Here is a 22,630-nt window from a genome sequence, read left to right on the forward strand (position 1 = left end):
GACTCAGTCGGTTAAAGCATCTGCCTTTGGCTGGGGTCATGATCCTAGGGTCCTGGGATGCAGCCCCACATGGGGCTCCCTGCTTGGTGGACAGTCTGCTTCTCCCTCTCACTCTTCCTCTGTACTCTCCCTCTCTCTCAAATAAATAAATATTAAAAAAAAAAAAAGAAAATCAAAAGGAAAAGAAAATATATTTATAGTACTGTAATGTGTTTATAAAAAAAATCCATGTATAATTAAGTATAAGCTTATATATAAGAGGCATCTGGATGTTCTTTGTACTATTTCTTATTCTTGTAAGTTTTCTGTAAGTTTGAAATTATTTCCAAATAAAACATATTTTAAAAGTTAAAAAAAAAATCCATGTATAGGGGCACCTGGGTGGCTCAGTTGGTTAAGCGTCCAACTCTTGTTTTCAGCTCAGGGCAATGATCTCAAAGATCAAGCCCTGCATTGGGCTCCACGCTCAGCACGGAGTCTGCTTGGGATTCTTGCTCTCCCTCTCCCCTCCCCCACCACTCTAAATAAATAAATAAATAAATAAATAAATAAATAAATAAATAAAATCTTTTTTAAAAAATCCATGTATAGTGGACCCATGCAGTTCAAACCCATGTTATTTTGGGTCAACTAAATAGCAAAATGGTAATAATGACTGAAGCTGTTGATGGATTTATTGGTATTTATTTTATAGTTCATTCTACTTTTTGAAACTTTTTAATACTAAATTAAAACAATTTTAACTGAATATTCCATTTGAAATGTTAATGCAATTTCTCCTGTAAAAGTAATTTTGCAGCTGTTTAAGGGAACAAAATTTACCTCTTTGATTTTCTACTACTTCTCCTTTGTTTACAAACAAATTGGGAACTTCCTGATGAACACCAAACCTATTGGTCCCTGAAGTCTTAAGATTTGGTTTAGGCTTGGCAAACCTACTTCTCATTCTCAAATTACTGGTCACTTCAGAAGTTGTACTCCTAGAAAAAGAAAGATGGGAAGAGAAATTCATCAACCATGTAAGAATGACCTCTCTCACCTTCATACATTCTGATACAGTTATGTGCCACCTTCTCAGGTGCCACAATATCTGTTAAGTGTTCATTTTTTAATGCTGAAAACACACACTGGTAATTTTATTGAAAGTCTAGAGAAAGGAAGAGAATCTGGACCATGTTCATAACACAAAGACTGTATTTACATAAAACTATTTCATTAAAGTTTCAAAGATGCACACAATGCATTTACTTTAATATGCAAACCATTAGGGGCGCCTGGCTGGCTCAGTGAGTAGAGCGTATGGCTCTTGATCTCAGAGTCCTGAGTTCAAGCCCCATGTTGGGTGTGGAGTCTACCTAAAAAAATTAAATTAAAAAAAAAACAACAGCAAACTACAGGTGCCTGGGTAGATCAGTCGGTTAAGTGTCTGCCTTTGGCTCAGGTCATGATCCCAGGGTCCTAGGATGAAGCCCCCTCTTAGGCTCCCTGCTCAGTGGGGAGTCTGCTTATCCCTCTCCCTCTGCCCCTCCCCCTGCTCATGCTCGTGCTCTCTCAAATAAATACATAAAATATTAAAAAAAAAAAAAAAAGGCAAACCAGCCGGTCCTCATTTTAAAAGCTGAGAAACTGGGGCACCTGGGTGGCTCGGTCAGTTAAGCGTCTGCTTTCTGCTGAGGTCATGACCCTGGAGTCCCAGGATCGAGCCCCATGTTGGGCTCCCTGCTCAGTGGGGAATCTGCTTCTCCCTTTCCCTCTGCCCCTCCCCCTGCTCCTTCTCTCTCTCTCTTACTCACACTCACTCTCTCAAATAAATAAAATCTTTAAAAAAGCCTGAGAAATTAGCACTGCCTACTTTACACTTATACAAGTACTACTCAAAAGCTATTAATTAAATTGATAGTTGGTTTAAATGTATTTATTAATTGAATACTATAAAACTCAAGAGTTTAATAAAGCAAAATAAACCTGGTTGATACAGCGTTTTCCTTTACTTTCTCCACTAAACCAATTTCTTCTTTTGCACTCTGCTCTTCCAATACAATCTTGTTTTCTTCTAATGATGAAGGAGATGTACTATTGACAGGTGAAGAAAGCTCCTGACATTCACGAACAATTTCGTGATTTATATTATCTGGGCTAAAAGGAACACAGCTTTTATCCTTTGAATGAACATCAAGAAGTACACATACTCCTATTACAGAAAAGAACAGAAAATTAAAATTGACCCAATACAAGTAGATGTCCAAAGAAAATAAATCCCTCAACATTAAGTAATCATAAAATTCTACATTATTTTTAAAGTTTACTCTTTTTGGACCTGAATTTAAATATATGATCAGGGCGCCTGGGTGGCTCAGTCGCTTAAAGGTCTGCCTTTGACTCAGGTCATGATCTCAGGGTCCTGGGATGGAGCCCCACAGTGTGTTCCCTGCCCAGTGGGGAATCTGCCCCTCCCCCCTGCTCATGCATGTGCTCTCTCTCAAAAATAAACTCTTAAAAAAATAAATATATGATCATATATTTTATGCCAGAGATTTGACTTGTTCTAAGCCTAATCTTACAGACTAGAATTTTTGAGCTATTAGAAGTAAAAAATGAGTGATGCCTGGGTGGCTCAGTCAGTTGGGCATCTGCCTTCAGCTCAGGTCATGATCCCAGGGTCCTGGGATCCCAGAGTCCTGGGATCATGTCCTGAGTCATGCTCCTTGCTCAGTGGGGAGACTTCTTCTCCCTCTGCCTGTGCCCCCCCTGCTTGTGCTCTCTCTCTCTGACAAATAAATAAAATCTTAAAAAAAAAAAAAAAGTAAAAATGAATCTGTTACCTTGAGTAACTACATAGCCTCAAATAAGTTTCAAGATAGGATCACCTTCATTTACAAATTTTTAAAACCTGTTTTTATGTTCTAGAGATTTGTGACAGGTTCCAAAGCAATACTCTGCCATTGAGAAAATAGCTGTATACAGGCATCTGCCTGGCTCAGTCAGTAGAACATGTGACTCTTGATCTTGGGGTCATGAATTCAAGCCCCACACTGGGTATATAATTCACTCAAAAATAAATAAATAAATAAATAAATAAATGAGAGGGAGAGAGAGAGAAATGAGACTGTATAAGGAACGCAGACCAGAAAATATCCTGATAAATATATAGTTACGGGCCTAGAAGTTTAACACCTAAAATAAATGGCAGGCCACTGATCTCTAGACAAAATAATTAACAGGAATATAATTAACTATCCATTTAGTAGACTTAAAATAGAAGATACTCCATAAGGTCAGCCTAAAATACTGTGAAAATCCAAGCTGACATATCTTTTGGCTCAGTCCAAACTAACAGAATAGTTGCAATTAAATTATTTCAATGACTGCTATTGTCCCTTCATACTATATGTGATTGTCAGGTAACTGTGAAGACAATCCAAAGCAGAAGCTCCTTTGCTAAAGAAATACGTGTCAAGTGATCAGCGATCAATGAGCTCAGTTAACTAATATTTATGATGAGAAAAGTAGAGGACTCACTAGATTATTCCAGCAATACTAAGTTTTCTTAATAAATCAAGCGCACTATCTTGAAATGATGGCCACTACATCTAAAGGGACTAAGTTGGACGGATCAATGAACACATATTATCTTTTTCTGGAAAAAATCAAAGTTATGCCAACTTCAAATGTAAAAGGCAGGTACTGACTTATTACTCAACTGTGGGTATAATTTCTTAAAAGCTGTATTTTGAAAGGCTCTTTTCGGTAGGACTTAACTTTCATTCTTACCATCACTCTGTTCTGCACCAACGTCTGACTGCGACACTAGATCCCCCATTGTAAGTAAAGTTATAGCAGCTTCAGTGCTTCCATCACTGGTACCTTGTGAGCACATATACCAACATTAAAACAGAAAAATGAAGCTGGAAACTGAAGTTTGTTTACTTAGAAAACATTTTTAATTCAAGTATTTATCCTCTAGTAACAAGTTCCAATATCCTGCATACCACTAATTCCTTACTAGGGCAGCGTTTGGTTACTACAAAAAAAAAGAAATCATTAATTGTTAGCTTTTACTCAATGAAAATGCCTCCCTCCTATTAAATAACTTAATATCGTAAAAGAAAATACATCTGTGCAGATCAGAGGAAATAAGTAATATTTCTTTATTAAACATTTAACTCTTAACTCACTTCATAAAGGAATTATTCCAAGAATCCAAGTTTCTCCTGGAGATAACACATTCAACAACTGAAACTTTTTGTTCAACTCGCCAGTGAAATTACTCATTTGCTAACTAATACCAATACTAAATCATTTTGTTAGTGTTAAACAAGTAGTTTCAGCAGCTTCCTTATTAACAGTTACCTGTTTCATCTTGGGTATGTTCACCTGTGTTCATTTCCTAAAAGAGGAAAAGATAAGCAATGTCTTACGTATTTTCCCAAATATATGTTCTATGTCTCAAAAACCATGATGTGTTACAGTTCTTCAATGTTTTTGATTACAAAGGAGTGGAAACTGTTTTTTCCCTATACAATTATTCATAACATTTCATCAACAGAAATAATTTAAAAGCCAAGTTATTTTGTCTCTTGCTCCTTATTTTACCTTTTCCTTGTATTACATGCAAATTTTTAACTCTAATCATATCACAATTACCAAGTGGACCTACCATTCTTAATTTACTTCTTCACTTTCATAATCCTTCAAATTCAGTCATATCTGCCACTAGTTTTAAACACTGGAAACCAAAGACTGAAGAATACTGACAATTTTTTACACTAGATGGCTTAAAACTTAAATGAATTTTAGCAAATTAAGAAGTTACAAGATTTATGTCCAATATGACATCACAAGGAGCTCTGCTGACCCTCTCCCCAGTGAAACTGGTAAAATTTATTAAAAACAAACATTTAAAGCCTCTAGTCCTAGGACAAAAGAAACATCTTTTTGAGAAAACTGATAAAACTACAGTAACGAAGTGGAGAGTTTGTGGTATTTGAAGTAAGACTGCTCTCTCCCTCCTCCTTCTCAGCTCAGTGAAGCAGAGGCCCCAGCTCAGAACCTGCAACTAAGAAAATAGGGTCTTTTCCCCTTGTAGGCCCCAGTTGGAAGGGCTTTCTTCCTAGGAAGAACAGGACTTCAGCTCCTGACACCACAAGAATCTGGTGTCAGATTCGTAATAGAAAATAGAATTATCTATTATGAATTTGCACACAAAGAAACCTCAATAAAATATGAGCAAACCAAATCCAGCAACATATAAAACCTGCAGGCCATAGCCAAGTAGGATTTATCCCAGGGATGAATTTTTTTATTTAACATCAAAATTCAATGTAATACATCATATCAATATAATAAATAGGTAAAAATCACATGATCATCTCAATAGATGCAGAAAAAGCATATGACAACTTCCGATGCTCTTTCATGATAATACTGTCATGCAAACTAGGAAAAGACTAGAACTTCTTCAATTTGATAAAAATGAAATACCCATGTAAAGTCCATAGTTAACATCAAGCATCATGGTGAAAGACTGGATACTTTCCTCTAAGACCAGCAATGAGACAAAAATGTTCACTCTTGCCACTTTTGTTCACCACTGTACTGGAGGTTCTAGCAAGGGCAATTAGGTAAGCAATAGATATAAAAGACATCTAGATTGAAAAGTATTGTAAACTGGGGCGCCTGAATGGCTCAGTCGGTTAAGAGTCTGCCTTCGGCTCAGATCATGATGCCAGGGTCCTGGGATGGAGCCCTACTTGGGGCTCCTTGCTCAGAGGGGAGCCTGCTTCTCCTTCTCCCTCTGCCTGCCGCTCCCCCTGCTTGTGCTCTCTCTCTCTGTCAAATAAATAAATAAAATCTTTTAAAAAGAAAAAGAAAAAAGAAAACAAGTGTTGTAAACTGAATTCTGTCACCCAGAAAGATATGTTTAAGTCCTAACCCATGAATGTAACCTTATTTGGAAATAGGGCCTTTTTAGATGTAAAAAAGTTAACAGGAGGTCATACTGGATTAGGGTTGGCCCTATCCAATACGACCGGTGTCTTTAGAAGAAAAAAGTCACAGAGACACACATACAGGGAGATCACCACATGGCAATGGAGACAGAAGACCATATTTTATGAGTCAATTTAAATGAAACATCCAGAACAGACAATCTGCAGAGACAAAAAGTAGACTACTGGTTATCTAAGCCTGGGGAGAGTCGAGAAGAAATGAGGAGCAACTGCTCTGGGATATAAGGTTTCTTTTTGAGGTGACAAAAATGTTCTAGAATTGACTGTTACAATGTTTGCGCATACCTATAAATATACAAGAAACCAGTGAATTGTACATTTTCAGTCGGTGACTTATTTGGTGTGTGCGTTGTATCTTAACAAAGTTGTTAAAAGGAGCACCTAGTGGTTCAGTTGGCTAAGTGCCTGCCTTTGGCTCAGGTCATGAGCCCAGGGTCCTAGGATCGAGCCCCTCAGTGGGCTCTCTGCTCAGCCAGGAGTCTCCCTCTCCCTCTGTGCTCTCTCTCCCTCCCTTACTCTCTCTCAAATAAAAATCTTTAAAAAAATAAAAAAATTAAGAAGTTGTTAAAAAAATATAATTTCCAGTCTGCTTCTCCAAAAACAAGAGAAATAACAAATAAGGAAAAGAGTACCAAACAAAATGCAAGTAAATATATTTTAACTAATTTCTATTTAATATAGACTTAATGCAACAGAACTTTAACCTAAGTTTATAAGGATATTGAGTGATTCATGCACACACACCTAAAAATCAATGCTTTCCGAGGGAAATACAAAATCTATGGATTATTCACCAGTTCCTACTATTCATACTTAGAGCTCCCTACATGATAGAAATTAATAAGAATGGCTTGTAAACTCAAAGCTTTCAAAATAAACCTCCATTCTTTTGAAAGTAAACAAAGAGTTAAAAACAAAACATATTAAAATGGATGCTTACAACAGGTAATGCCTTCAGATTTTCTTCTTGTTTCATTGCCTGAGCAGTCACATCTGTGTTTGAGAGCGGATGTTCAACAACAGCTATGCCTATATCTGGTACATTCACAGTTATTTCAAGCTGTCAAAATGAGAAGTTTCATTATTTCTTTTCGGCATACTACAGCCAGTAAAACAAAATGACTAAGTAAAATAAAGTGGTAAACTGAATAAACAACCCACATTCATACACAATTAAAAACTGAAATATAGTAATTCTTAAATGGATTGACATCAACTTAGCAAAATAAAACATTTAAGGTTTTGGAGGGGTCTGTGATCCTTACAAACAGTAAACAAAATTTCCAAGGTAATCTTAGTACCTAGCACTTCACTTTCTACTATCTCCACTTTGTCTCCACATTCCCATAATTTCTCTCAACAATCTGTGAACATTTATGGAGTGCTTCCTAAAAACTAGAAGGCTACAGATACAAGGGTACAAAGCTGAATAAGGTAGTTTGGTCCCTGCCCTCAAGGAACTCACAATCTGAGGACAAGAGACATGCAATTATCTAACTATACAATGTCTTCAGTGCTGTAATAAAGATCAGTTGAAAGCACTTTAAAAAGATTTACCACACATCTACCCCTGCACCAAGGCAACTACCCTCTCGCACACCACCACGATAGCCATGGCAATGGACATGTGAAAACATGAATTCATTCACATTTACTCACATAGTCATTTTTTGGTCATAGATCCCTATAATCTGGGGGCTACGGGAATAAGATTTATCTCCTAGACTATATATAAGACAATCTGGTTTCTTATTTACAGAGAGATAAGTACAAAAAACTATGACTCAATAGAAAGTGAGTAAAGAGTCAAGGATGAAAATCTGCCTTCGTGATATAATTACTATAGTAACACTCGTGTGTTCTGTATCTGTTTCCTCAGAAGCAAATATTAGAGAAAAATCTTTGCTACTACCCTATAGGCCTGGGATGAAATGAGACAGTTAAAATGACTTGAAAAAAACAAAATATTTTCTGAAGAGTTGAGAATGGATGACAAATGGAAATACTGTAGATATTTGAAAGTTGGTTCTTTAAGGCACTATCCAGTTTCAAAGCTTTATTTTTTTTTTAAACAGCTTTACTATAGAGACATGATTTACATACCAAGAATTCACCCATGTAAAGTGTACAATTTGAGGTTTCTGGAATATGCACAGGTATGTGTAACCATCACCACAGCCACTTTTAGAACATTTTCATCACTTCAAAAAAGAACTCCATATCCATTAGTTATCACTCTCTTAATCCCTCATCTCCAAATCCTTATGACAAACCACTAATCTACTTTCTATCTCTATAGATTTTCCTGTTTGAGACATTTCATATGAACGGATAATTATGTGATTATGTGATTCTTTTGCAACTGACTTCTTTCACTTAACAATGTGCCTTTCAACCAACGAAATTAGTAAAATACAAAACATATAGCTAAATGAATTCTCATGCAGTGTTAACCAGCTGTCCCTGCAAAAAATTAACTTTCCTTTTGCATTTTCTTGGTTTCAAATAAAACGTAAATTCACCATCTTCAACTCTGAACTTTCAGTTATAAGAAATTTCATTCTGCATCATTTTTATTTAGTTTCAACCACTCTAACTCATTCACTTTATATCATTTAGTATGTGATTATTAACAGTGAATAAATAAAGGTGGTTGTGGACTTCCATTCATCATAAATGTTGTTACAGATCCAATAATCCATTAATTCTGGATTCAACATTACTTGAATTGGTTTAAGTTTCCTACTTCTTTTGCTATTATCATCACTACTACCTCAGTTAACTCCTAATTCTGTTGCAAATGACTCAGAAACAATCACAAATGCTTAATACAAAAGAGATTCAATTTTGCTGCTCTTTAAGCCAAGTAAATTACTGAAAATTGAGGCAGAAACAAAGCTGGAATACTAGACCAAGAGGCAAAAAAGGAGCTCTTATAACAAAGTAAGTTGAAATACTATGTTTCTCCATCTCCTATCCATAAATAAATAAATAAACAAATAAATGAAGGGCTGGTGAGAATGTGCAGAAATCAGAACCCTAGTACACTACTGATAGGAAGATAAAACAATACAACTGCTACGGAAACAGTATGGCAGTTTTTCAAAACAGTAAAAATTGGTGTATGATTTACCATATAATTCAGTGACTCCACTTCTAGGTATATCCCCAAAGGAATTGGGAACAGGTTTAGAGGAGGGATTTGTCCACCCACGTTCAGAGCAGCACTCTCTGAAATACTAGCCAACAGGTGGAAACAACCCAACCGTCCATTTACAGATGAAAGATCAACAAAATGTGGTACAGATACATGATGAAGTATTATTCAACCTTAAAAAAAGAACATTCTGACACATGCTTCAATATGGATGAAACCTAAAAACTTTATACTCCATGAAATAAGCCAGTCACGATGAGGACAGATACTGTATGAATCCAGTTACGTGAAGTACTTACAGTAATGTCATAAAGACGAACGTAGAATGGTGTTTGCCATGGGCAAGAGGGGAGGAGGTAATGGGAAATTACCATTTAATGGATAGAGTTTTAGTTCTTCAAGACGAAAAAAGTTCTGTGGATGGATGGTGGTGATGGTGTAGCACAACAATATGAGTGCATTTAATGCCACTGAACTACACACTTAAAATGGCTAAGATGATAAATTTTATGATAAAATTTCCATGATAGTATTTTACCAAAATTTTTAAAAAGAAAAAAAAAAAACAAAAAGAAACATATCCCTTCTCTACATTCTCTACCAACCAGCCTCAGCCTATCAGAGAGTTAACAGAAAACAGCTGCCAAATTGAAAAAGAAAAATTAATCAGAAAGTAGATTAAGCAGCCTCCACATACAAAGGATATTAGATTTTGATTCTTGTTATTACAGTGACTACCTCATGGTGGGCCTGGGTCATAGAGGTTAATTGTGGGCCTGGGTCACAGAGATTAAGTAATCACAGGAGGCTCCTTCTACTGATTCCTTCAGATATCCTGGAGGCCTCATACAAATTACATTTGGGAGAGGCTATTTAGAGAACGAACTTTTCAAATCTTAATAATCGCTAAGAAGAAACAATGATACACTAAAAGAAAGAAAAAAAAAAAAGACAAAGTTCCAAGATTTCAAAAAACACTACCTCTTCCATCGTTTCCTCGATCTGAGCAGGAACAGGTTCGGGAGACCTGAGGCCAATGGGAACAAAAACTGGAGCTTTGTTTACTTCTTCTGGAGCAAGATGATAACTTTCATCTTCATAATCAGGCTCAAAATCTTCATCATCATCTTCATCTTCTTCCTGTGAAGCCCGAAGAGTCACCAGAGTGGCCTTGGAAGCTCGAGGTTCCTTCTTAGAGGTCTTACTTCGAACTCGTTTTGATCCACGTCCTCTGGTGACACTTGGTTTCATCTTGCGATGCATTCTCCTTCCAGTATGATCTACCTCACAGTCAGAAGCAGAAGAGGCCGTTGCTTTTCGATCCAGACCAATTTTAGAGTAATTTGATTCTTTTAACAGCTGTGGAGAGCTGGATGTTTAATCAAAATAACAACACAGTCATTACATGCACAAGGAGAAGGCTATTTTAATGAAACCAAAATTTCAGAATGAAATACCACTTCAAGCCATTAAAATGAAAATGTCCACAACGCATTATGTCAAAAACTTACTCTCTGAAATGAAGAAAGAAATGTACTATTACTACTAGTTTCTTACTCAAAATGCATTCTTAGTTCTTTACCTACATATTTTTCATAGTAAGTTTTTAATTCTGGGCCATTTTTTCCTTGCTATTTAAGTGAAGATGAGATACAAGACTGGAAATTATTAGAAGAAAATGAGAAAAGGAAAACGGTCCAGTAAAACAAAATGAGCTCAAAAAGAAGTGATACTGGTGTATCCTACTGGGTAAACAGACTAGGTTAAAATAAAGAAGGGAAGTCAGAAAATCCATCAGAACAATGTCGTTTTTTTAGAACTTAAGTTCTTTTCCACTTTCCTTAAAAACTATAGAACATGAGTACCCTTCAGCTGTATTTGTGACCCCACTTGAACTAGCATTTTAATTATTTAGGTAATAGATACTACTCTCTGGTCAGGCTTCTGCTCATGTCTAATATCCAGAAATTTTAAATGCAGGAAAGAAAAATCTCCCTAAGAACATCAGAAAAAGGTAAACTTTAGTAAATAAAAATACTAAGTGGTAATGGAACAGACCTGTAATTAGCAATCTACACTTCTGCTAACAAACCATCTTTTTACTCTACCAATAAGTTATGGCAGGACATCCATACAAAGTTATTTTTATTTCTTATTCTGAAAGTACTTGTTAAACGAAACTTTACCTTGATAGTTTACTGAGACACTGTTCTTCAGCAACTGAGGACACAGAATTATCCCCTACAGTTTTTTCTTCAACACTTTCGGATGGTCCAGCTTCTGAATGAGCATCGTTTTTGCCCAAACTGGACTCTGTGGAATCTACACAATCTTTTCTTGCTGAAACCTCCAAAGATGTCAAAAACTCAGCCTTTTCCTTAAATTTAAGAAGAAACAGCTAATATTACCATGGAAACAATCTTTATGATAATTTGGTTCGGTGGCTGGGCCTAAAGCTCTAGGCTTACACGTACACAAGTGACTGGTTTCTAACTTTTTATAATATTAGGTCACTCAATTTTTATAAAATTACAGTACAAAAGACAAAACTGTTTTTAAAATTCTCTCCTTCATGATCTTGACAAAACAGAGCCCACTGACAAAAAGTATTTTTTTCAAACTTACTTTTTGAAGGAGATAGGTGTTAGAATCTCCTGGCTGCAGCAAGTTATCTTCTGGCTTCCTTGCCTCACTCTGATCTGCTCTGTCTTTTTCTATGCCTGGTTCCTCTTTCTTACCATGTACTCTTCTCAAATTTGGCTTAGCCTTTTGGAATTGCCTTCTTACCAGATGTGTTGGACTAGGAATAGACCTTTTAGGTTCATGTCTAGAATGAAGAACAAATCATGATGAAAAACCAAAATCAGAATTCCTTATTGATAGGACAGCTGTTGTATCAAACAATTTTGAATGCAAACCAAAACTATGTTGACAGGACTGTATATAAATTGGCTTTAAAACCAAGCACATAGGGGCTCCTGGGTGGCACAGCGGTTAAAGCGTCTGCCTTCAGCTCAGGGCGTGGTCCCGGCGTTATGGGATCGAGCCCCACATCAAGCTCCTCTGCTATGAGCCTGCTTCTTCCTCTCCTACTCCCCCTGCTTGTGTTCCCTCTCTCACTGGCTGTCTCTATCTCTGTCAAATAAATAAATAAAATCTTTAAAAAAATAAAAAAAATTAAAAAAATAAATAAATAAAATAAAACCAAGCACATAAAATGAAACCACACATGCTGATAAAAAGAATGTAAAAGCTTTTATAATTTCCATTTTCTGTACAGTCTGGAAAATAGTTTCCAGTAATATTAATCTTTTTTTACTTTCACTAATTGATTCTGGTGTATAGTGTCACGGTACTTTAAATAATTTTCAGAGAAATAACTAGATACAAAAAAAAAGCCAGTATTGAATATGGGTTTCATAATGGTACTTCAAACAACTATCTTCAACTGGGCTCTGAAGCATGAACAAATATACAATGGTCACAATATCCTTGGTCCTTCTGGTTCAAGATCAGGCTTGAAAGCCAGAGTCTGTTCTCCCATCACAGACCTGTCAGTTTATAGAAAAGGGTTTATTGACAGCCAGTGTCATAGGATCTCAATATAATCATTTTGCATCTGCCAAATCAGAAAAAGACAAGGTTTAACATTCAATAGAGTAGGTATAGCTCCCAAGACAACCCGTGAAAAGCTGTATCTTAAGTTTTCCTGAAAAATATTTTAATTACTGGCAAGGATCTGAATTCTGAATTGGGAAGTTTAAAACTAATATAAACCTAGATATTATAAAGAAAATTAGGTATGTAAGTATTTATCAGTAGTTCTCTGAAAGATCTATATTAAAGACTAATCTTAAGTAATATTTCTAATAAATTACCTAGAAGAGTAAGTACTTAGTTACATTTCCAAATGTTCCAAGTCTGCAAAGCTCTTCTGGCAGTGAAACACCAAAGAAGTTCACAGGAAATTCCAACAAGGTTATGATGCTGGCTAAATACATTACAGCGTAGGCCAATGTATTTAGGAAAATAGGTTATATTTAACATAAGCTATTTACAGTCAAGTGTGATTCTACAAAAGCAAGTAAAAGTACAACACATACATAAACTTAATGTGCTACTTAAGTCAAAAGGGACAAGGCAATACTGGACTTAGGAACAACCTAATTTTATTTTATTTTATTATTATTATTTTTTTAAGATTTTATTTATTTATTCAACAGAGATAGAGACAGCCAGCGAGAGAGGGAACACAAGCAGGGGGAGTGGGAGAGGAAGAAGCAGGCTCCCAGCAGAAGAGCCTGATGTGGGACTCGATCCCAGAACACCGGGATCACGCCCTGAGCCGAAGGCACACACTTAACCACTGTGCCACCCAGGCGCCCCAAAAACAACCTAATTTTAAAACTATAAAGATTTTTACTCTGAAGAAAGTATCTGTCATGATAAAGTGAACAGCTGGAATAAATTTCATGAGTAGAAAAAGGGTTTTCAAAAGAAAAAAAAAGAAGGGGGTGAGGGTAGAGTGTGGGTTTCCATAAATAAACTAAAAGTTTGATTTCTCTCATTAAAAAACACAAAAGTTCAGCATAAATCTCTTGAAACATGTAAAGTTTCTTTCAGGAAGGTCTGCTTATATAACTACAGGAATCTGCTAGTCTGAAAGTCATAAATCCTGAAATCTTAAGTTTAAAAACTAATTTGCCAATGTTATTTTGAACAATCCATTTAAATCCTCTTGGTTTACCTAGTCAATTATAAATGAGAGCATTAGGAGGCTGACCTTGACGGTCCCTCGTCTTTAAAGGCTCACTGAGAGTCAAAATCAAATTGCTTACAATGGTCCTATATAATCTGCCATTCTCCCTGGTCAGCCTTTACCCTTCCCTACAGCTACTACTCTCCCTCTCTCTCCCCCTATTTCACACTAGCTCCCTTTACTTTTCCTCAAACAAGCAAGGCATACTCTCGCCTCAAGTACTTTTGAGCTGCTGTTCCCTCTCCCCCTAGACATCTCCTGGACCTGCTGTTCCTTAACTTCTTTTGGGTCTTCTCTCCAGTGGTACCCTTGCAATGAAGCATTCTTTGATCAATGCTAATCAAAAAGTAGTATCAAGGTGCCTGGGGGGCTCAGTTGAAATCAATTCCTGATTTCAGCTCCCTTCATTATTTCAGGGCCATGAGATTGAGGCCTGCCTGGGGCTCAGCACTCAGTGGGTAGAATGCTTGAGATTCTCTCCCTCTCCTTCTGCCCCTCTCCCTGCTCACTCACACGCATGCAAGTACATGCACTCTCTAAAATAAATAAATCTTTTTTTAAAAAAGTAGTATCAGTAATAATAAAGATTATAAATAATAAATAAAAGTAATAGTACTGAAATAGCTTCACCTTTCTAGTGTAACTCATTTAAAAGATACCATTCTTACCATTTGGTTGGGGACACAATTCTAAATATAGCATATATTAAGTACTTTGTTGCACTTCCTATTTAAGAATTTTAGTGGGATATAAATTTCTAAATATTCAAAGAACTTAAGAACTTCTGTCTACTATCAAATATAGTTTTAAAATAAAAAATGAAGAGGCTCACCAAACTTTGTGGAGAAATTATAAATTAAGAGAGTATCATTCATGCAACTCTTACAGTATTTAAAGAAGCATATTTAAAATATTCTTTCATAATAAAGTATTGCTTTATCCTTTCACAAAATTTTCTTGATATCAAGTTATTCAACCTTTATCTTTAGAAAGTTTTATGCTTTTCTAAAAGCAAACTCACCTCATCTTTTCATCTAAAACATTTATTCTGTTAAGAGGAAGAGGTTCTACAAGAACCATGTGACTCTGGTTTTCATTCATTCTACCTTCTGAAACTTCGGAGGATACAACTTCAATTTCAGTTCCAACTGGAGAATTTGGCTAAAACGACAAAAGAATAGTAGCATTTTTTTTTAACAACTGAACATAACTCCTAAAATATTTCAATCATTAAGAAAGGTACTGAGATTTTCAAAACTAAGAGTCAAACTAGGTATGAGATGTTCATGTTTTGCTGCCCAAAATAAAACTAATTCAGAGAGAAAGTTTGAATTATTGCAATTATTATGTTTACAGAACACTTTAAAAACTAAATAATTATCTGTTGTGAACACCCACCACCCCCCTACCCCACCACCAAAAAAGTTTAATGATCTTTTCCAAAAAAGTTTAATGATTTCTTCTGGGGGTAGGGAGGTTTCAAATAAGGATTACATCGCTTTAAATCTAGATTTTCCCTTGGCAGACAGAGAAAAAGAAGGCGAAAGAAACAAGATCTGTTGAAAAGGGCATTACACTACTTAGATTTATACCAAAAGATAAATCAAAAGATTGGTTAAACTGTCAAACAGCAGAATGTTATGCAGCAATGAAAAACGATTTATCTCTGTACTTCTAGACATGAAAAGTCACTTAATATATATTAAGTAAAAAATAAGTCACAAAATACCATGTACGCATGTACTTTATAATTTAAAAAAATTATTTTATGTTTCAGTAATCTCTACACTCAATGTGGGGCTTGAACTTACAACCCGAAGATCAAGAGTTGCATGCTCTACCACCTGAGCTAGCCAGGTGCCCCAGAGATTTTATTATTTAAATTTACATTAAGTGTACACACGTGTTCATGGAGATATACCCAGTAAGGTATATCAGAAGGTTTTCAGTGGTTACCTCAAGGTGATAACACTGGGGCAGTCATTATGATATGTTGTATTAATTGAACATTTTCATAATGAATAGGTTCATTAGTTAGGAAAAAAAATCCAGAATGGTAAAACTGGAACAGAACTAGATATGTTATATACTCACTGATGAGAGTAAGTGTCAGATGGCTATATCCTAAACCCGGTCTGAGCTGCCATTTCATATTTTAACACGCATGAAAAGGCCCAATTACATAACAATAACTTACCACAGTCAAGAACTTTTTAGTTTCATCTTTTTGTACTATTGTTCTTTCTTCCTTAATTATGCTTTCAGCTTCACCTTTTTCTATTTGCCTCCGTCCAGTCTTTCTTATGTTTGGTCTGGGTCTCTGAAGTCGGCTCCTTACTGTTCGAGCAGTTGGGATAACGCTTTCCTTCACTTCCTGCTGGACAGTGTTTGTATTATGAGCCCTAGAAGAGAGGACAGGGAGAAAGAGAGGGAACTGGACTGTAAAAAGTGAAAACTACTGTAAAAACAAAAAATTTGAATCTTCCCTAACAAACTATAAAAAAATTCTATACCATTAGAGGAAAATCAAATTACTTTGATGATAAATACGTATTTTTTTTATTTTAAAAAAATCATTATTTTAATTTTCTAAAGGTAATGAATATAAGGTACCTAGAAGATTCAAATTCATGGAGACAGAAAGTACAAAGGTAGTTGCCAGGGAATGGAAGAAGGGGAATGGGGTGGTCTTGTTAATGGGTAAAGTTTCAGTTTTGGAAGATGAAAAAGTTCTGGAGATTTATGTTTTAACTGTTTAAAAACAATGTGAATGTACATTCTTGTGAATGAGCATTAATGCCACTAGACCATATTCATAAAAAATGGTTAAAACGGCAAATAAGTCTTCTACTACAATTTTTTTGGTAAAGATTTTATTTATTTATTTGACAGAGAGAGAGAACAAGCAGGGGGAGCAGGAGGCAGAGGGAGAAGGAGAAGCAGGCTCCCCCCACTGAGCAAAGAACACGAAGCAGGGCTCGATCCCAGGACCCCAGGATCATGACCCAAGCTGAAGGGAGACACTTAACTGACTGAGCCACCCAGGCACCCTTCTACTACAGTTTTTAAGGAGATAATGAATACAATCTTTATATACATGTATTTTTAAAGGCAATAATTTGTATAAAACCTTGAGCAGTTAATAGTGAATACGAGCAGGCAACCATTAGAAGTTAACTCAATGTGATTTCCTATTTTAGGCAGTCTGACACATGAATAAAAATAAACCATGTATTTTTGGGGCGCCTGGGTGGCTCAGTCGGGTAAGCATCCAACCCTTGGTTTCAGCTTAGGTCATGATGGCAGGGACCTAAGACCAAACCCCGCATAGGGCTGTGTGCTCACTGTGGAGGCTGGTTAAGACTCTCTCTCCCTCTCCCTCTGCCAGTCCTCCCTGAGCACCCCCCCAATAAATAAATAAATAAATCTTTGAAAAATAATAAAAAAATAAATAAAAATAAACCAAGTATTCTTGGTATTCACTTTTAAAATACATTAACACATCTTAATGACAATGAAGAAACACTTGAAAGAATTCTCTCTCGTATTTTAGATTTTCCTTTCCTTTCTTTTTTTAAATATACATATATTTTAGGTTTTCAAAGAAGTATGACTGTTTACCCCATAGAAACAACTAATTCCTTTTCCTGGGCCTGTGTAGGCTGAGACTTCTCTTCAGGATCACAAGAACTCAAAGGTGAAAGGTCCTTTTCAGTCTGTATACATGGTAATATTACAGTCTCCTCCTCGCTCTGACCTGATTTATCTTTTTCTCTTGATGTCATTAGGGAAGCCATATCCTAAAAGGCAGATAAGAAAAATTTCGAGGGTTGATGAAAGTATAGGGAAACAGGAACTTTCATACACTACTAGCAAAATAAATTGGTAAAGTCTCTCTGTAGAGGACAATAGAACAGTATCTACTAAAAATTTTAATTCTCGGCAAATTTACTTCTAGAAATGTATCTTACGAAAATACTCAAGTAAGTATACGGAAAAGTACATACAAAGATATATACTATACCCATTTAACAGACCCCCAAGAGAGCAAGAACAAAATCAAAAACACTGGGAATAAGACAAACTTATCAGTAGGGTATTGAATAAATTATAAGTTCTTTATAATGGAACAGTCCAGAGCCACTGAGAAGATAAATCTGTATATATTGATCCAAAAATATATTCACAATATTATGTTCAGTGAAAAAATAAGAAGGCAAGTTATAACACCATTTTTGGAAAACAATGAAAATATGCACACATTTTATTATTTATATAAATATCTATACAGAAAAGGCTGGGTGGATATATTCAAAACAGCTATATGACTGATTAACTTGGGAGGGAGAAATAGGACATTATAATGGACTCTCACTTTTTAGATTACATATTTTTTCAACTTGAAATTTTAATAATCAGGTAAAATAATCAATAAAAAAAGATATACCTTTTAAAAATATAAGATCATGAAGAAAAAGTACAAATTTTCAAGCATTGTAAAAACTAAGCTATTTTGTTTATTTTTAAATGGGCTCCACAACAGGCTTGAATTCATGACCCTGAGATCAAGACCTGAGTCAAAATTAAGAGTTGAACACGCTTAACCAACTGAGCCACCTAGGCACCCCAGAACTAAGCCATTTTAAAACATAAAAGAAGGGGCGCCTGGGTAGCAGCTCAGTCAGTTAAGCGTCTGCTTTCAGCGCAGGCCATGATCCCAGAGCCCCGGGATTGAGCCCCGCATTGGGCTCCCTGCTCAGCAGGGAGTCTGCTTCTCCCTCTGACCCTCCCCCCTCTCATGCACGCGCACGTGTTCTCTCTCTCTCTCCCAAATAAATAAAATCTTTAAAAAAAATCAAAATAAAACATAAAAGAATTTTAATCCAAAATTGCACTTTTTAAAAAACACATTATTTTTTTATGAACTTGTCTTTTTTTTATTATTGAAATATAGCTGACATACAGTGTTTTATTGTTTTAGATGTACAACACAGTGATTCAACAATTCTATACATTATTCGGTATTCACCACGGTAAGTATAGTCGCTACCTATAACCATACATATGTTACTATATTATTACCTATATTCCCTATGCTGTACTTTTTATCTCTGTTACTTATTTCATGAAAGTTTGTGCTTCTTAAAGATTTTATTTTTAAGTAATCTCTACACCCAACATGAGGTTCAAACTCACAACCCCAAGATCAAGAGTTGCATGGTCTACCAACTAAACCAGCCAGGGGCCCAGGGAGGTTTGCACCTCTTAATCCCCTTTTCCTATTTCCCCTATCTCCCCACCCCCTTCTCCTCTTGCAACCACCAGTTTGTTCTTTGTATCTGAGTCTCTTTCTTTCTTTCTTTTTTTTTTTTTTAAAGATTTTATTTTATTTATTCGACAGAGACAGAGACAGCCAGCGAGAGAGGGAACACAAGCAGGGGGAGTGGGAGAGGAAGAAGCAGGCTCATACCGGAGGAGCCTGATGTGGGGCTCGATCCCATAACGCCGGGATCACGCCCTGAGCCGAAGGCAGACGCTTAACCGCTGTGCCACCCAGGCGCCCCTCTCTTTCTTTTTTTTGTTTGTTTTATTTTTAGATACCACATGTAAGGGAAATTATATGGTATTTGTCTTTCTCTGTCTGACATTTCTCTTAGCATAGTATTTCACTTGGCAAAATGGACTTCTAGGCCCATCCATGTTACTGTAAATGGCAACATCTCATTCTTTTTTATGGCTGGATAACAGTCCATTGTGTGTGTGTATACACACACATACATACATATGTATGTATACATATACACACACATATATACATAATATATATATACATAACTCATACATATATATACACATATATACATACACACACACACAGAGACACACACACACACACATAACTCATCTTTTTTATCCAGTCATCTTTTGGTGGGCACTTTGGTGCTTTCCTATCTTCTCTATTGTAAATAATGCTATGATAAATGTAAGAGTGCATCTATCTCTTGGAATTAGTCTTTTCATTTTCTTTGGACAAATGTCCACTAGTAGAATTACTGGATAAGGTAATTTTTTTTTTTATTTTTTGAGGACCCTTCATACTGTTTTCCACAGTCGTTGCACCAATTTACATTCCCACCAACAGTGCATGAGGGTTCCTTTCTCTCCACATTCTTCCCAACACTTGCTATTTCTTGTCTCTTTGATACTAGTTATTCTATCTGGTGGGAGGTGATAGCTCATTGTGGTTTTGATTTGCGTTTTCCTAATGATTAATTATGCTGATATCTCTTCATGTACCTGTTGCTATCTGTATGACCAAAAAAGTACTTTTATATTTAGAACACTCAACTTATGAGTGTTAACATTTCCTTTCAAAGTTTTTGATATTATATCACACAGTCTTAATCGTTATGGACCAAGTTAACAAATTAAATAAAACACCTCCTTTAACTCCTATCAAGCTTTTAACTTTTTTTTTTTTTTTAAGATTTTATTTATTTATGTGACAGAGAGACAGCCAGCGACAGAAAGAACACAGCAGGGGAGAGGGAGAGGAAGAAGCAGGCTCCCAGCGGAGGAGCCCGATGTGGGCTCGATCCCCGAACGCCGGGATCACGCCCTGAGCCAAAGGCAGATGCTTAACGACTGCGCTACCCAGGTGCCCCAAGCTTTTAACTTTTTAATTCACCTTAACAATAAAGTAAAATAAAGAATGACTATCAAACTCATTTTTCCTGTGGAGAAACTAGCTGCATTATGTGGCTATGGTCACACGATGAATAAAGATCAGAACTTAGATCCCAGGCCTCTTAAATTCCTTTCCATGACATACTTGTCCATCATGAGAGATACAAGATTCTTACAAAACCACATGGAATAATGAGCCACATTAAGTATAGCAAGAATAGTATCACATGCAGCAGAAATTATATGAGAAAATATTTGTTAAATGTTAATCCCAGTTGTTTTACTTTCATAACCATAATAGCTAAAACAAACAACATCCACCTTGAATAGCACTCACATGTTGAGAAGGGAGCGTGTCCATCCGTTCACTGCTATGCTGGACCACAACAGCCTCAGTTTTATCAGTTTCCAATTTCTTCCCAGATACATATTTTTCTGCTTCTGTAGTCTCTCTCTTTAAAGTTGCTCTTGCTAAGTTTGGTTTTGGTCTTTTGAATCGACTTCTCACAAAACGTGCTGGTTTAACTTCAAGTGGCTTCTGCTCTTGAGGAAGAGATTTGCTTTTGGAAAAAGGATTATCAAACTTTAGAACAAGTTGAAGGGGCAATGAGAACAGAGTCTTAGGACGACTTGAAAAATTGGCAGTAAATATTATTAAATTCTTAACAGGAAAACAAACTGGACTATTTGGTAGATCCTGAAAAATATGAGGAATACAACTGAAGTATAAGCCTAACATCTTTGCAAAGAGAAAACACGGGTTCTCACACCCATATTGACTTAGGAGTATGTGTTACATACAATTCTGATATTAGTAATCCTCTCAATCTACTGTCACAATGACCTCAAAATTCTCTCCCAATTATCCCAAAGCTTAAAATCTGTAACACTATGCTATAGATGATATGTTTGAAACCTTACTGATATCTGAAAATATAACTTTACATGCTTCATCTTGGGCGCATGGGTGGCTCAGTCAGTTAAGCATCTGCCTTTGGCTCAGGTCATGATCACAGGGTCCTGGGATCAAGCCCCGCCATCGGGCTCCCTGCTCAGCAGGGGGGCCTGCTTCACCCTCTCCTTACCTCTCCCTGCTCTTGCTCTCTCTCTCTCAAATAAATAAAAATGTTTTAAAAAACATTAAGGGGCGCCTGGGTGGCACAGCGGTTAAGCGTCTGCCTTCGGCTCAGGGCGTGATCCCGGCATTATGGGATCGAGCCCCACATCAGGCTCCTCCGCTATGAGCCTGCTTCTTCCTCTCCCACTCCCCCTGCTTGTGTTCCCTCTCTCGCTGGCTGTCTCTATCTCTGTCAAATAAATAAATAAAATCTTTAAAAAAATAAAAAATAAAAAATAAATAAATAAATAAATAAAAAACATTAAAAAAATAGATGCTTTGTCTTTAAAAGCACACAGACCAATATACTTGTACCTTAAATTAGTATCTGAAAACTGCTCTGGAACATCTGGAGATAGCATCCCCTGGTCTTCTGTTTTATCAGGTTCAGAAGTCTGCAAAGAAGTCTTCAAACAACTCAAGTGATTTGACAGTTCCTTTTCAGAATTTCTTTTTTCTTCTTCAGGTCTATGCACCATGGATGGTACTTCACTGCTAACGTTCTAGAGGAATAGTCACAGGAAATTAACCACAGTAAATTGGCACAAATGGAAAATGTCACAATTGTGTGAACTTCAAGTAACTGAAAACTTTTGGGTTTTTTTTAAGATTTTAAGTAATCTGTACACCCAACGTGCAGCTCAAACCTACAACCCCAAGATCAAGAGTCCCATGCAAAAAAAAAAAAAAAAAGATCCACCGACTGAACCAGCCAAGCAGCCCCACTGGAAAACTTAATAAAAGGAAATTTTAGGGGCACCTGGGTGGCTTAGTCAGTTGGGCATCCAACTCCCAATTTCGGCTCAGGTCATGATCTCAGGGTTGTGGGATCAAGCCCCACATTAGGCTTCATGCTGAGAATGGAGCCTGCCTTAGATTCTCTCACTCTCCCTCCCTCTGCC

At 36.4% G+C, this 22,630-nt stretch overlaps 1 protein-coding gene across 2 annotated transcripts in view; it reads right to left on the reverse strand.

Annotated features, from left to right (window-relative positions):
- Positions 1–22,630, reverse strand: part of BDP1 (BDP1 general transcription factor IIIB subunit) — an 81,332-nt gene that overhangs the window by 19,492 nt on the left and 39,210 nt on the right. For both annotated transcript variants that reach the window (XM_045809789.2, XM_045809787.2), the window contains exons 18-30: positions 22,044–22,231; positions 20,949–21,171; positions 17,546–17,724; positions 16,122–16,326; positions 14,946–15,085; positions 11,791–11,992; positions 11,352–11,542; positions 10,147–10,534; positions 6,949–7,068; positions 4,351–4,387; positions 3,772–3,864; positions 1,966–2,191; positions 823–980 (exon numbers count right to left, since the gene is read on the reverse strand). In XM_045809789.2, coding sequence (XP_045665745.2) covers positions 823–980; positions 1,966–2,191; positions 3,772–3,864; positions 4,351–4,387; positions 6,949–7,068; positions 10,147–10,534; positions 11,352–11,542; positions 11,791–11,992; positions 14,946–15,085; positions 16,122–16,326; positions 17,546–17,724; positions 20,949–21,171; positions 22,044–22,231 — 2,350 coding nt within the window. The remainder of the gene's footprint in view (positions 1–822; positions 981–1,965; positions 2,192–3,771; positions 3,865–4,350; positions 4,388–6,948; positions 7,069–10,146; positions 10,535–11,351; positions 11,543–11,790; positions 11,993–14,945; positions 15,086–16,121; positions 16,327–17,545; positions 17,725–20,948; positions 21,172–22,043; positions 22,232–22,630) is intronic.

The sequence above is a fragment of the Ursus americanus genome, chromosome 5 (genome assembly GCF_024610735.1).
Source record: "Ursus americanus isolate L20-20 chromosome 5, mUrsAme1.1.p, whole genome shotgun sequence".
Taxonomy (NCBI): Eukaryota; Metazoa; Chordata; class Mammalia; order Carnivora; family Ursidae; genus Ursus; species Ursus americanus.